At 38.6% G+C, this 16,774-nt stretch overlaps 1 protein-coding gene across 1 annotated transcript in view; it reads left to right on the top strand.

Moving 5' to 3' along the window:
• Positions 1 to 224: 224 nt before the first annotated feature.
• The window catches only part of FRMPD2 (FERM and PDZ domain containing 2), a 56,758-nt gene continuing 40,208 nt past the window's right edge, over positions 225 to 16,774 (top strand). Inside the window, exons 1-8 of the mRNA XM_050976447.1 lie at positions 225 to 348; positions 5,110 to 5,243; positions 6,127 to 6,253; positions 8,009 to 8,140; positions 10,481 to 10,565; positions 13,844 to 13,886; positions 15,663 to 15,734; positions 16,407 to 16,581. Of these exons, the coding sequence (XP_050832404.1) occupies positions 225 to 348; positions 5,110 to 5,243; positions 6,127 to 6,253; positions 8,009 to 8,140; positions 10,481 to 10,565; positions 13,844 to 13,886; positions 15,663 to 15,734; positions 16,407 to 16,581 (892 nt within the window). The remainder of the gene's footprint in view (positions 349 to 5,109; positions 5,244 to 6,126; positions 6,254 to 8,008; positions 8,141 to 10,480; positions 10,566 to 13,843; positions 13,887 to 15,662; positions 15,735 to 16,406; positions 16,582 to 16,774) is intronic.

Raw genomic sequence — 16,774 nt, 5'->3', positions numbered from 1 at the left:
TTATGACTGCTTTCAAATGAGTCTTTCACTTGGTTCAGTCCCCTTTATTTACTCAGATTAAGACAGGGATAAACAATACCCACCTATTCTGAACAAATAAAGCAGGGTGGTTCACAAAGTATTTCTTACTGTGAGAGAAGGGTACAGCTATAATCAGAAGGGCTTGTCTTGAGAAGTTCAGGCTATTTCACTGTGTCCAAACCCCTGTATGCACTGCAGCAGGCATGAGCAGCTCCTGTGTGACATTGGCTGAGGTCCTGTGGGCCAAAGGAAGCCCTCTGGAGGAAGAAGAAATATGGGCACTCCTGTACCTGTCCACAATGCAGCTTCTGGAGGATCTTCACAAAGGTGAGGTGACAAGCATCTTTATAAGAGTTCATACTGTTGGAAATTAATTCTTGAGTTATTTCAATTCTTTTGAGTTTGCTTGTTTGTTTGTGGGATTGGGGTGGAAACAAAAAAACAATGGCACTAATAGCATATTGCTAATAAAAATGAGAAATCTTTCAGTGCTGCTGGGATTATGTGCAGGTTGCTCTGCCTACATAGAATATCTTCACAGAGTTTTGGCTTTTTTTTTTTAAATTAAACATCAAGTAGTAATTAATCTAAGTAGAATTATATGCAGACAGAAGAGTCCTTCCTGAAGTCTGAATAACATGCACCAGAGAAAGTGCAGTGCCAGCTAGGCTCATGTCCTTCATGGACTGATAAAAAAGGACAGACAAATCCACATGGCTCTCCATTCAGCTAGTAAGAGATTTTATCCTTGATGATAATAATGTGACTTATCATTATGACATTTGCTTGCCAAGCAGGCCAGCTTGAGAGAGCACAGAGCACAACTGAGCAACAACAAGAGAGCACAGCTGAGCAACCTGTCACATTTTGAGAACTGTTTAAGTGAATTCCTTTTGAGGGGAGAATGGATGAGATGTGTTCTTACCTCATAAGCATGTCGAATCAAAACACAAAATACAGAAAACAAATGATGTGTAACTTCTACTATTGCTGGAGGAGTGAAAATTCATTACCAACTAGTTTTTAATGGGCTGGAACACTATAGCAGGTTGACTATACCATCAGTTCTCTACTAACTGGTGTAACAAGGGGAGAGAATAGCCCAGGATATACAAGCACCAGAAATGTGCAAAGGAATGAAGCACAGAGATACCCACCTGGATAAGTTCAGCATAGGTTCATCTATTGACTCTGTGCCAGACACTAAGCTGCCACTATGCTCTCCTGACTGCTGACTTAAAAAAATGGTTTTTTTTTTAAAAAAAGAGATAATCAGCATATGTTCCCTATGCTACACCAGATAAATTTAGGGTATCAGAAGAGGAAAACTAAACCAAGAAGTAGGGACATACAACCAAGCTGGGCTGCAGGCCAAGTGTAAGGCTGTTAAAACTGGTCTTTAGAGAGCTCAGGTCCAGAAGTGATGCCAAGCTGGAGTCATTCTGAAGCTGAATCCACAGTGCTCCAGTTACTTTGAGCAGAGGGAATGTTACCTGCTGGTGCATAGCATCATCCCAGTTGAGTAGGCATATCTCTGACTCCACATCTCTCAACTGCAGCTATATTGTTTCTGTAATCAGCCTCTTTTCAGGGCTAATGCTGCCACATTTGCTGTGCTGTACATGATGCAATAAACCATGCCAGATCTCATGGTGATCAGCACCACTTGGTACAGAATATTCCCCATGTGCTGGGGCACTGCCAGGTTAGGCAGGAATGGCACTCATTGGCTGGCCAGCACTCCAGAAGACCACGTATTCTCCACTAGGATGAAGTACAAGCTGGCTGGCTATTCCTAAAACAGACAAGCTTCCCAGCATGTGTGACTTGTGTTTGCATAAAACACAACAGAAAACATGGAAGCAGCAAAAGAGAATGCTAGCTGAATGTAACCACGGTCAGAGAGCCCAGCGATCACCGGCAAGGCCACAGTGACAAGGCAAGTCTGAGGTCAGGCTGGGAAGTCAGTCTGTGGGTCAGGACCAATAAGGTGCCCAGTCAGGCAAGTACATCTCTGGTGATGAATTTGGTTCTACAGGTGAGATGCCAGAAATATGATTTTCTGAGTACAGTGAATTAAACACTAAGATCTCCATTTTATCAACTTCAACATTTTTCAGACCCTGCCATCTGTGTGATTTGCCCATGGTCAGTACTACTGTCTGCTGAAGGAAATTTGTTTTTCCAAAGCAATGCATCTCAGACAGAAGCTGCCCCTTTCAGTGCACCAGAATTGCTCCACCGCCCAAGTAAAAATCAGCACTTTGGACTAACAAAGGTGAGGTATATTGCAAAGTGCATCTTGACAGCACCTCATGAAGACAAGCTTGTGGGTTTTAATGCAAATTGCCAGGCACCTACTGTCACATCCCATTTCTAATAAAACTAATCAAATTAGGCTATAGTTAGAAAGATGTTACATGTATCTTGCAGCTCATCATTGGATTAGCATGCATGTCAACATCAAAATCAATTTTGAACATCAGTCCCACAGGCCTGAATAAATGAATTATTTGTAAAGGCCTACAGAAAGGAAGAATATTTCCACGAAATGGTGTTCAAGCAGATATGGTAATTGTAATCCCAGAAGCAGCAGGACTGCAGTATCTGTACAATCAGAGGGTGGAATCAATCCCAGGAAGTCAGAAATATGTTCAGCTTTGTTAACAATTTATTTTTCTCTCTCTGACAAATGAGTCTCTCTGGAAAGACAGTAAGATATAACATTCAGGCACCTTAAAGTCAGACTACATACTCCCCTCAGGCAGAACACAGTATTTTCAGATTCCCACACAACTGGCCACTTAGACACTAGGCAGAAAAATGAAGCTGTGGAATAGGCAGCCTTATTCCTGTAATTATTTTCCTGCATATAGCAGCTAGTCAGTCCCACAGGTAGGAGAGAATTTTAATCAGCATTGGGGAGCTTCAAAATTAAGAAAGGAGTTCAAATTTCTTTCCCTACTTCTGGCATCTTTGAACAGAGGGCAGTCTGGCTCAGTCCCTCAAGCTGAACAGTACTAATGATGCCAAGACAATTTTTTTGCCTTTTCTTTTATATACTTTTTATATAACTTTTACATGTCCTCAGTATTCTTAGCATGCATACTGGTAATTCCTTAAGTCTGATAACTTGGTTTAACCCTAGTATTTTGTTAAACCAGGAGACCAAACATCCTAAAGGCCTCATAGTAGGAGGCTGGAATACCCTATGCTACTTTGGCAAACCAAGGTCCTGAGTAGAACATACCCTGTAAATTAGAGATTTGGCCCATCCAGGGGAATTCATTGAATGGGGAAATATCACACCATTCATCCAGGCCTCCCATTGGGGCACCCCTGTTAGATATGCAAATTTGTAAGGTCTATAAACTGTATGTGTGATCTGTTGTGCGTGTGCATTGTGGCACATCCCACCTTGGTGAAATGGTGCCCCATACGGATCCTTATTAAAATCCAAAGGAAAAAAACCCTTATCCCTTAACCATGTTTAACTGTCAGTTTTTTAAGACCAGGAAAATACATCACTAATTGCATACAACCTAGTCCATAAGATATTTTACTTTTAGATACATTTAGTCTAGTTTTTTTAAAAAAATCATCTATATGTTTCTGTGACTTCTGCCATTTTGTGACTGTAGACACAAAAAGATGGTGTGTCCAGTATGAGGCTTTCCTGTACTGATTTCCTGTATTGATTTCACACAGGGTTTCCTTTTCTGTTTTGACAGATGCTGGTATATTCCTTAGGAATGACCCTCTATTGGTCAGCAGATTACCAGGTTCCTCCAAACCAGGCCAGTAACACAAACATTTTTGTTTTCTTTTATTTTGGTAGTTTCAAAGAATAAGAGGAATAGTCTGAAGTATCACTAAGAGGGGTTTTGTGTTTTGGACCACTAGAAAAGAATTGAAGAGCTTATGTCAAGGTCTAAGCTTCACCAAAAATACTGGTTCACATAAATCAGGAAATTTAGTTAGAGCTCATCTTTTCTTTCCTTTCCTTTTTCCCCCACTTTATTTCTTCAAAGACCAGAATTTTTCTTATTAAGATGAATTGTAACTTGATTTTAAGGATGAAGAATATTTATTACAAGACAATTAGGAACAATTGTCTTGGAATAAACAATTGTCCCCACTACCCAGGGAAATGGTTGAATCTCATCCCTGGAGGCATTTAAAAGATATTTACTTGTGGCACCTAGAGACATGATTTAGACGTGGACTTGCCAGTATTAGGTTCATGATTGCACTCAACGATATAAAAGGTCTTTTTCAACCTAAATCATTCTATGATTCTATTATTCTAAGATAGGACTAAAACAAAAACATCACATTGGCATGATTATGGTGCTGTGCACATTTGTGTGCTTTTTCAAAAATGGGATGGAAGAATAAAATTAAATAACTCCCCTCATTTCTGAGCAAATTCTATCAGTATCTCTGCCAGCTGAAATTATAAGTTTTTTGCTTACCCAGAATCCTTTGAAAGACTTGCAACATAGTTTTTGCTTCATTTCTATGTTGATGTTTTTGGTTACATGTTCTTAATTTGGAGAGCACAGGTTTCTAGTAGGCTTAACCTCCCTTTCACATTCTAAGAGAAAAAGCTTTATAAGCTAAATGGCCTTAAAATATAAGTATCTTGTCTCTATGACAACAGTTGTGGCTGGTAAAACTCCTCACTTTTTTGAAGCTAATGCTACCACATACCTTACTTCCATGAATCTTTGATTCACAGTCTAATTAAAAAAACTCTGGAGCAAACTGAACTGTCTGTCACTAAGAACCCCCTAATTGGGCTTACAATCATTCTTGGATATGTCAATTCCCTCCAAGGCTATCCTGGATCCCACTAAAGGTTCATTCCATGCTCTTATGCTGCTTGTCTGGAATTCTCCCAAAGTCTAAAAGAATTCAGTGCATGTTTCTCACCCTGGCTTACAGAAAGGCTTACAGAAATTCCCGGTCCCAGTTTGCATAGGATTTCAGTCCCCTGGGAGAAGTCATTTAACAGTACCTCTATTTTGACTCAGTCCCTCCAGCTGAGTGACCAACTTCATACACTCTTGCTGACACTGTGTGAAGATCTGCCACACAGAAGACTTTCTCCTGAATCCATTCTGGAAGCGTGCGAAGCCCATCAGAAGGAATGTGCATCCTTACCAGCAAAATTCTACATGAAGAGAATGGTTCAGTTTGCAGTGGGAAGTGTCAGTGAGGTAAGTACTTCTCTCACACTCCAGTCATGTCCTTTTTGGCAGTGAGGGAGGTGCCCAACAGCACAGGACACAGGTGAGTGACCGCCAGAATTAATGTTTGTATGGATTAAGGAAACGACATTTGGATCTAAACTTCTAGGCAGGAAATTGTGCGGGCACATGTACAAGCAAATAAAGCAATGGAGCCATCTCACACACCACTTCTACACTCCTGGGAAGTGACTGAGCTTCGATACTTACAGTATCTTAATTTCCTTAGTTAGTATTGAAGCAATCATGACCTTTACAGAGATCTCATATTGGCCAAAGTAAAGGACTCTACACAACAGTAAAAATTTCTCCATTGTCATTCTGGTTTCAGGCTTTCTTCATGAAATTCAAAGAAATCTCATTTACATCATGTTAGGAAGTTAGGTAATTGTCCTTGAGTGGAACTGAATATTTGCTGTGCAATCAAGCCCAATCACATGATGTCTTTAAAAATGAGCACATAAGTTTTTTCAAAATTTGAAATATCAGAAACCATTTTTGTTGACAAGCTGAATGACAATGGAAGAAAACGCGCCAGAATTTTTTTTGTTTTCAATCAGTATTCATTAAGATTCTGAGAATAATTTTCCTCTTGCACTCTTTCTTACTCTCTTTGCTACTGTAACAGAGGGTATCCCCTCTTAAACTTAGCTAGCAAGAGAGCATGGAACCAACATATGAGAGCATGGAACCAACATACTCAGTCCCACTTTGTGTTAATCTGAGAAAATGAAGTTGCTTATACAATGCAGATCAGCAGCCTCTGACAGCCAGAGAGCAAGGATCACTTCACTTTGAGAGTCTGAAGTTCACATAGCATATGACATTGACTTTGAATATTACTGCCTTCTAGACAGAGCAGGTGGCCACTGAAGAGAGCACAGCCTCTCAGCTGAACAGAAGTCATGTGATAAGGAAAAGACTGCATGAAAAAATACCGGACACCTCAACACTGGCTTCCCAGATGAATTTCCACCAAGGTAAAGAAACATTTATAATCTGAACTCTCTAATAAGGATACAGACAGCTTTTCTGTGTCTTTCTCAAAGTAGATGGATTGTTTAATTTCATGCTGTAGTGATTACATGTAGTGTTGGATAGGATAGCTACTGCTGTACATATAAATTACTTCATAATGGAAAGACTCCAAGGCAAGTGAGGTTTCTTTTCCTTATTTCCACAAAGGACAGTAGTCTCAGAGCTGTGAAGCAATGATAACAAATCAGCTTGCACAGATTTGACTCTTAAAGCACTTTGCATAAAACCTGTGGATATAAAACTCTACTTTCAAAACTGCTTTTGTACTTTGTGTACTCCAGTGTATTTTTGAAGGTGGGGTTCTGTGAGGTTTTCCTCTTGCCATTAAGGAATATATATTCATGTTTCCTATTTGATTATTTAAGCAAAGATTTTTGGTTTTCTTTTTTTTGATTTCAGTTTAATTTTCTATTCAAAAGATTTGTTTATAAATTCACACATGAATTGCTGGAATGATTTCAAGACAAGGCCAAATCCTGCTCACTATATAAATAAAAGAGTATATACAGATTTTTCATTTCATTTGACTAAGATCAAGATTTATTATCCCTCAGACTAATTCTATAACTGTATCTTTTTTCTAGTGGCCACACTGTACTGTTCACTTTGACAGAGATCTCTGATTTTGGAGCGAGGGGAAAGCTGGCCCAAGCCAAACAGGATTTTTTTTTTGGATATGCTCAGCATTAGGCATATGAGCAATACAATTCCTATTCATCAAATCACACATATGCTCCGTGAAATCAGCTAGAATCAAACACAGACTTAAATATACCCAGAACATTTCTATTGGGTATTATTGCTTATAAGAAAAGAGGATTCTTTTGGAAACATGCAGACAAACTACCCCTCAAGCCATATTGGTTTACTTAAGAACGGAGCTTGTAGATTCACACTTACAAAAGTAGGTAGAAATTCTGCTGCTGCCAAAAGGGATGGCTCCATTTTCAACCCCATATTAGCCACAAATTCCTGCCAGTTTCCTTACACTGGTTCTAGGGATTATGTATCTGGTGTGATCTCGGTGTTTGCCCATTATTCAGGTCACTTGATTTGCACTTGCCAAAGGACTTCAATGAATTAGGGTGTCAATTATATTGAAAATATGTCAGCTGCACTTTGCAAGACAGCATTCCATTTCTTCCATTTTTTTAAAAATTAAAATGTATGTTTCAGAGATTCTGTAGAAGGACAAGAGAGAATGCAAACAAAGTAAAAGCAGTGTGCAAGAAAAATATGTACATCCTAATGAATTAGGATGTCCCATTAATGGAATTTCTGCATCTGACTCTGGTAGTGGATTCTGTTTGGACATTGTCCACCCTGCACACAGAAAGAAGAAGTTATAGCTCAAGGCTTTGGACCTCAGAGTACAAGGAATAAGAACCTAAGTGCAGGTTGTCTGCACTTTGCAACCTTTCAGTTAAACATGTAGAACAGAATTAATGTATTAGATTTGTCTTATATGGAATAGTTGCGGACTATGAAAACCAGTTTTGGTCAGAATAAGATTATGAAATAACAGAATGAAGTTACCAAGCTTTCCTCAGTCTTTAAGGAATTGGAGTCAGGGTTAGAAGACAGAAGGATGAGGACCATATAAAAATTAGCTGATCCAATGTTATTTACATTAACATGCAAATACAATGACTTATAATCAAAGTATATGATTCAGCACATTTCCTTCCTGTTTCTAGACAAAGGACCCAGATTAATGAACTATAGTCAGTCAACAGAAGATTACAGACAACTCTCTGTGGATTACAGTGACTCTAACAGTATTTCTGAAAGTACATCTTTGATACTGTCTAACCGAGGACAGAGGAGAGGTAAGATGTTTAAAAAATGATTATGTTTGTGTGGATAAGATTATGAAATGTGGGAGTGACCATGTACTAGGTGATCAAATTCATATGCAACTTGTGGTTATGTGGCTTGGGAGGTATATTTGTGCTGAGTTGTAGAGCAGAAAGATACTTTCACATTAGATTCTTTTCCACTTGTGTTCTACAGTAAAGCTATATATTCCCTGGTTACCATGTAGCTCCATCAGCTCTTTCTTGCTTCATGCCCCCTTTGCCAGGTAAAGCTGTTCAGCAGGTCACACAGCTCAACATTATGTTTTTAGCACATGGGGTCTTGACACAGAAAAGGTAGGGCTACCCTTCAAATGCATATGGTGACAATGTCAAAATGTCAGCTCCAAAATCAGTTGAATCTATAAATAATACCAAAGAGTGAATGTTCTATGAGGACATAATTCAGAGAAAAAATAGGCACATTATGAGAAAAAAACCCATCATGTCTTAGCCTCACAGCCCTAAGCCCTCAGCCCAAGGATGAGGAAAGTGAGGTTACTCCTGTTAATGCTCTCCTCCTGCAAGGTGCTTTTCTGAAGCTCCAGAATTACAATCAATATCAGAAGCAATAAAAATCTGAGACTGTAGCTGCTCTGTATGTGACATATACCTGTGAGTCATGTACACAGTCACATACAGGGAAGGAAAACTCAGAACAGAAATCTGTTTTGTAAGCAGTTTGAAAGGCATTTTGGTCATAAACTTTACAAAGGCTCATTCCAGTGACTTTGTTCAGATCTCAGTCTCCACTGAAACACTGGTAGCTGTGCATACTCAGGATTTTGTTAGACAGGATTCTAAAAATACATGAGTAAACACAGAATGTGAGAGCTTGTTTGTCACAGAAGTTTTTTCATGACATAATTTATTTTAAAAAAAGCATTCTTCTGTGAAAAGAAATAATACCATCTATTAGAGCACCATCATCAAAGGAGATGAATATCTCTATCAAAACTGTACATTAGGAGCTCGTTTTAAAAATAATAAATCTACAGCATCAACTTCTTTGAAAAATGCATGTTAATTTAATGTCAGGTGGGTGTTGGATTTGTGATCAAAGCATGGTGGTCTGGCCACTGAAAGTAGCCAAGTTGTCTCACTGCAGTAACAGCTGATATAGAAAGACTAAAGGGAATTTTATGATTTTGTCAAAATATATTTATGCTTATATTAAAACCACAGTGCAAGCAGGGAATTTTGTGAGGTTTTCTCATTAAAAAGCATGTTGCTTCAGAACACAGGATTGAATCTTAACTTTGGTAACTAGCTTTTCTCAAATCTCACATTTTGTCACTACCATCTGCAGCTTGAAAAATCCCCACATGTTTATGCTTATTTTAGCAATGTGACTGTAGATTTTATAGGTTTCAAAATTGCAGTTGGTTGCTTGGTGCACTAGAATTTGGTGTCACGTTTTCATGTTGGAATTCAGTGTGAAGTCTCAGGGTATAGTGCATGAATGTTTTATTCCACTTCCATGATAAGCTTCCACACAGCTTATCTCATCACCTCTATCATCCTACTTATGTAATAGTTTGATATGCAATTCTTCAAATAAGATCAATGAAATGATCCAAGTGAAGAAAAATTTAATGTTCTCACCCTTCCCTAAAGATTTCAAACACCTCTGTTGATACAAGAAACATTCACAGAACTACCACTTGCATAACCCTCTCTCGTTCTGCCTCTAAATTTCAACCTTCATGTATTTGGACAAATAAATACCTGTCCACTCTGTAGCAACAGAGATGATTGGAGGTGAGAAACAATCCAATCCTTATTTGCTAAGGCCCCACAAACCATCCACTACTCCTACCCTGGTTTTATGTTGTAGAAACATTCACAATATATTTAACATAGAAAATAACCAGAGGAATAGACACAATCATTTTCATTTCATTGATTTTATATTCTACTCTGATTAGGCCAGAGAAGTTTCATGCCTTTTTCTCCCCATTTTATGCCTGAAAATAGAAGAACAAAAATTGGGCACAGTTTCTGAAGAGAAAAAGCTGATTCACAAATTACCCCATAGAGATGGAAATGACAGCCTTTGTACCTACACAGCTGTTTTCCAAATTACATTCACATAAAGGGTTATGAAGAGGAAGTAACAATAACTAGGGAACTGGGAATACTGCTGGTGCAGTATTCACTAACCCTATTAAATAGCCATTTATCATGTCCAAGCGAGGACACAGGAGAGGAAGCTGCCAGTATAAATTTCTTCCCTGTTGTAATTGTCCCAACATCTGATGCTGAGTGCTGCTGCTATCACTTGAATATTGAAATTTCCTTTATTTATTGCAGGAAGAGGTCCAGAGACACACAGATCATGTGACACCACACTTAGTGGGTCAAGGACAGAAAGTAGCTACAAGCTCTTCATAAACAGGTAAGATCAATTCAGATTCTACAAGATGGAAACTGTTTTATAAGCAAGAGAAGCCAGCAACTAGTGTGGCAATACCAGTATCAGAAAATGCCTGAACTGCCATCTGAGCCTCTTTTGCTAATAGATATTATTTACAGAAAACAAGTAACTTAAGAAATACATAATATTCTATTATGTAGAATAAATAAATAATGTTCACCTAGACTTGTTTTGGTTCCCAGTGTAACAGTCCAAAAGCTCTGGTGAATGGAGCTTGGGCCCTGAACAATCTATACAAAACAAGTTCAGGACTTCCACATTTACTCTGTGCCACTGTGTCCTGCCAGATGCCCCAGGCCCCCCAGAACAGCTGCCCCCAGCTGTGTCTGCACCAGGCAGGGAAGCAGCACTAGCCCTCTGTGACTGAAACAACTGGGAAGTGCTCCACAGAGACTGTGAAAGGATGGATTGGATGATCTTAGAGGTCTTTTCTAACCTTACTAATTATATAATTTTATGAAGGGAAAAATCTGTTGAAAAGGTATGAATAGTCATCACTTTCCCAGTCAAGGCATTCTCTCAGAGTCCTTATTTGTCCACAGTCAGATTTTGGATGTGGTCTCGCCTTGCTGTTACATTAAAGTGCTGTCACACCTTATGTGTTCTGGAGTGGTTATGTCAGACCATGAATATAATGCATAATTTTCATTTGCATTTCCACCTCAGTGCTTATACTGATTTTTCTACTTGTGTCAGTCATATCCAGCCCTGCACCACCACTGTACTGGAGAGTTACAGGTAACCCAGGGTCACAAGCAGTAAAGACCTCTGCTCTGTCATGAGGATTAGCCTTGTTTCAGCCATGGCATGGACAGCAGCCCTGTAGACATTGGCAAAGAAAACTGAGGATTGTACAATGAATATTAACTCCTTTTCAAAAGCCAGGGAAACTCCACTGCTGCCAAACAAGAGTTTTCTAGACTGGGTGTTAGCACAGTGCAGCTATAAACATGGCTGTTTCCAAAGGAAGAAGAGATGTAAGTACTGTCAGCCTCTAGGCACCACAAAGACCAGAATCCCATAGTTAAGCACCGTGTAATCCCTACGGACATCCCATTTAGAATGGGTTCTTGACCCAGTTTAACAGGCTTCTTCTTTTAACCATGACACGAGTAATTCAAGTGCACAGGAAATGCTCAATTTAGATCAACCCCCAATTAAATGTGTCCCAAGTAAACAGTTTGAACTTCCTGATAAATCAGCCATAATAATCTGGGCAGTATGAGATATCCCAGTGCACCTGTAAAACTGCAACAAGAGAAATCTACAGACAGATTGCAGGATAGTGGCTGCTTTTGTCAAGAAAGAAGACTCTCTACTTGTCTAACTACACATGCACACATTTACACATGTGTTCACCAACATCTATATTTGCATCATATATCTAGCAGTTATATGAGTAACAGAGGATTTATTTACTGAGTACTTCACAGCAATTACCATGCCTCTGACTAAAAACCCAGATATGATCTTAATATGCTTGATCTAAAATCATGCTGCCAAGAATAGGTTCGCCTCCTCTGCTGAAGGACGAACTCTGTTCTCCAAACTTCCAGCAAGCTGCTTCCCATAGAACTTCAGAGACTGTAAACCCCACTCCTGGTTGTAAGCATCTGCAACCAAATTTCCACCACAGTCACCATTCTATTACAAGTATCATGACAGCAGTGGAGTTGAAATTACTTGGGAAATCACCAGTTTCCCATGTAGGAGTACAAGCAACACATAAACTAGTGATGGGTTTACTATCTAAAAAGCTTACTAATATCATCATGCTCATTCTGTAGGCAGCCCAATTAACATCATTTACATCTCACAAAGTGAAGCTTGTTAGAAAGGCTCTGGTCTATATCTAAAGATGACACAACTGTCAAATCTGGCATTTCTCACCTAACAGGAGTAATAACAGGAAGTGCTTTCCAGGAAAAGAAAACCTTCTTAATAAAGAATTTTGGATTTTGAGCTAGTAATACTTTTATTATTACACAATGATAATAAAGATCACTTCAGGTAATTTTGAGGCACATTTCTTAAGCAGATGTTGATCTTTATGAGGTTGCATTGATAGAAACAAAATGAACTAGATATCTTTATAGACAGAGGAATGTAAAATACAATAGGAGAGAGAAGAAAAGAGAAGAGAAGAAAGAGAGAGAAGAGAAGAGAAGAGAAGAGAAGAGAAGAGAAGAGAAGAGAAGAGAAGAGAAGAGAAGAGAAGAGAAGAGAAGAGAAGAGAAGAGAAGAGAAGAGAAGAGAAGAGAAGAGAAGAGAAGAGAAGAGAAGACGAAGAGAATCATCTAGTCCATAATAATCATCTAGCCCAACTGCTTGACCACTTCAGGGTTGACCTAAACTTAAAGCGTGTTATTAAGGACATCTCCAAATACCTCTTAAAAACTGACAGGTTTGGACTAGTGACCATCTCTTTAGGAAGCCTGTTCCAGTGTTGAGCCCCCTCTGAAGTAAAGAAATGGTTCTTAAAATCATCTCTGAATCCCACCTACTGTAACTTTGAGCCACTCCTACATTCCCTGTAATTGGATACTAGAAATTTTAGAAATTCCTTGAATAGTTTCCTGATGTAAATCTGCAATGTGCAAAAGAAAAGGATGAAACTTTGGGATAATGGAAAAGCTTCCATGTGTCTTTGGTATTTGTTGGAAAAATGTAATTAACAAAAATCCCCCTCAACCTTCTGAAACCCCTCCTTCTGAGCCATATAATCATTATTTGTTCATTGAGTACATAGTATAGTTGAAGTTTATTCTAAGGATACATATCTGCTCACATGGAAAACACTATTACTTTCTACATTAAAACTATAGTACAAACACAGCTTTCTGATCTGAGATTTCACACACCTTTTTCTTAATTAAATTGAAAATTCCCTCAGTTTCCTAGGACATTAATTTATCCTAATGAATTAGTATTCAAATAATTTAATTCCCAATCCTGGAAAAATTTTAATAATGTAACAACAAATGTTAAGGCTTTCTGAAGCTTTTTTCTTGAGAAAATAATAAATGAGGAATTTGCTTAATTCTGTAGAATTCCCAGGAGGGAATGGGGCCACACTCTTTGCCTGTTGGCTTCACCAAAGTTCAACCAGCTGGATCTGGCTCATCAAAAGAAGAAAAGAAACAAACCTGACTCTATTGAATCAAAGCAGAGTTTAGATTTATTTATAAAGGGCACCAGTAATATTACTCCTGTTAAATTGTTTCTCTTTTTCTCTAAAGAAACATTAAGGAGCTTATAGCAGACATTGCCCTGGACTTCACAGTATTCCAGTAGTTACTGTACCTTAAGCTCTCTGTCCCCAAGTTGTGTTGACTGCATGTTATATATTTTCCTCACTCACTATGACATTTCCCTTGGAGGTCGGCGAGCGCTGTAGAAGAAATCCCGGGTGGAACTCAGAAGAACAGCCAACAGAACCTGCTGAGCTTGGGCTCCACCTTCTCTGTGTCCACAAAGGACTACTCAGCAGCTGCTGCATCACAGAAATGTTTCTTCCACAGGAAGGAAAAGGTGAATGATGAAAAACATATAAGCTGATTTCAAAATATAAATATTACTAAAGAGAAGACTCTCATCTAATTTTTGTTTGACAGTGATGTGCAGATTAGCTACTGATTCATCTTATTAGATGAGTATTCTAAACTGAGAGACTCCAAATTAGGCATTATCCAGTTATGCTGTCAGAACTGAAAGCAGTGAAAGCAATTGTCCATAAGGACTATGCAAAAGTTCATAATTGAACCCTCTCTGACCTACATATATGATTTCTGCCAGCATCAAACACCATATGGACTGTTTTCACCAACTACTTTGACAGCAGCTTCAGAACAGCAAAAAAATTTACAGAGACACTTTACCCAAATGTCTGCCAGCCAATGATACTCAAAGGACTTAAATTTTCTTTTACAGTGCATGTCTGGACAGAAATCATAGGCTGGCAGTGAATGTGCCCAGACAGTAGTTCTCCTAATTGACTATTTCTACTTGCTAAGTTGTGGTAGGACTCTGTTAAATGGAAAGGATAATGTTTCTTTAAAGGGTATGCTGTTTCGCAATCTTTTCTGGATTGCAAAAATTGAGAAATAACCGAACCACAGAAAACTCCATCATGATCCTTCATATGGAGTTTTCTGTTGTGGAACAAGAAGGGACAGGTTTCAGGCTGATGAGCCCTCTTCCCAGTTAAGAAGCTCAGCAGTGACCAGTGACAAGTATTTGGTCAAGAGGTTCAGTTAGATACTTAGGAAAATTGTCTTTTGTCATATTAATGTGATATAAAACTGCATTGTCTGTTGGTAGGACCCTACTATTATTAATTTCTCTTTTTAAGTATCTAAATGGGTCAAGTTACTAAGTCATGGTGAACAGCTGGAAGGATTCACATCTTATTACTTGAAGAAATTTAATTACTTCTGTCTGCTTAAGGGATCTAAAAGCAGAGATGTATCTATTGAAAACCCAATATATAAAATTAGTTGAGGTGGATACTCAGCAAGAAAAAAATGCCTTAAAACTGTTCAGTTTTGTTTTGAAATTAAAACAAAAGAATACAGTGTTTACTAATAAGAACCATCAGTCAGCCTTTATTTTGGGGAAGAAAGCAGCTCTGCATTTCAGTCTAGTTCCTAGGGAAGCTGGGCTTATTCAATCACAGTGGAGTGTATGTACATGTTTACATGTCTGTGACTGTCCTCAGAGTAATTTGGGAATCAAATGAGAAAAAGTCTCAGAATAAATTAAGTTTCTATAAGTGCCATGTTCGTATGAGTGCCTTGCAAAAGAAATGGATCTTGATTAAGTGCCTTTACAGAAGAAAAGGCTTCAGCATGAGCTTACCTCTAGTTAGACTCTGGAGAGTCTACACAGGAGAGACCCCAAACAGTGAGAAGTCATCAGTCAGCACTTTCACCTTATTAGACACTGAAGTCCATTAGGTCCAGCATACAGATCAGTAGAAATTGGTTTCATTGATACTTGTGTTTGGGATCTTCATTCCTTTAAGAAGACTTACTAAATTTCTAAATTGCCTCCTTGCAGTTTTCAGGTCCAGAATTTATTATTTTGTCTAGTGAACCACCAGTGACCTTACAGCTGCCTGGATCAATTGTGGTAAGAATGAACATTAAGAATCTAGAACTAATCCAGTGACATTTTAATCAGGGCTCTTTGTATGTAGCACCTGAGTCTCAAGCCAGTATTTTCTCTATGTCCTCCTCTCAAAACAAGTTAGGGTTCCTGCAGAGGAATCCAGACTTGAAAGGATGTGCTTTAATTCTTAGTGCTATTTAGTTATTTCTGTTGGTGCAAAAAAGCCTAATTTATTCTTCTCAGCTAAGAATGTTCACTTTAGCCCTAAACCTTTGAGACAAAGACTGTACAGCAAATCTGCAATATGACATCTAGTTCCAATGTATGGGACAGCTCCAGCTTGCAAGCACATACTTTACTTTTCATTAAGATAAGGTAGAAAGTTGACAGAGACAGCAGTAAAAACGAGAGCAAAGCAAATTTGGAATTAGCCCCAAATCTAGAATAACCCTGGTAACTGGAGAATTTGAGTATGCTCAGCTGTTTATTCACTGTGATTCTTTGGGTTTTAAGAAAATTGGAAATGTTTGTGATGGTAATTTATGAGAAGGGAGGCAGAGAGCAGTATGGTGTTGTGACCAGTTCCATCAGGTTGCATAGAGACAAGCTACTAGTGGGACTCAGCAATAAAATACTGTGGAACTTGCATTGCTTGTGCTTGGCACTCATTCATTCTTTCTTGCATGTTCATAGACTAAAAAAGGGAAATCCTATCTGTCCCAAAGGGATCTCAATGTGATTCTACTCAATGGCCAGTGCCTTGAGGTGCAATGTGACATCAAGACCAAGGCAAGAGATGTTTTCAACACTGTGGTGGCGTATGCAAACTTGGTGGAACATTTCTACTTTGGCTTGGCTTACCTGAAAGGTAATGAGACAGTTAAGTACAGTGACAGCTCTGTCTCTCAGTGCCTCTGTAGTCACTTTATCAACAAATTCCAGTAAGAATTCATCAAAGAATCATTCAAGAATTCATCAAAAAATCATTCATCAAGAATTCATTAAAAGATCCTTTAAGATCCTTAGGTAGAAGCAGATACAAAGGTTGTGTAAAAGTAAGG

The sequence above is a fragment of the Serinus canaria genome, chromosome 6, assembly GCF_022539315.1.
Source record: "Serinus canaria isolate serCan28SL12 chromosome 6, serCan2020, whole genome shotgun sequence".
Lineage (NCBI taxonomy): Eukaryota > Metazoa > Chordata > Aves > Passeriformes > Fringillidae > Serinus > Serinus canaria.
This window is presented reverse-complemented; position numbering and strand designations above follow the sequence as displayed.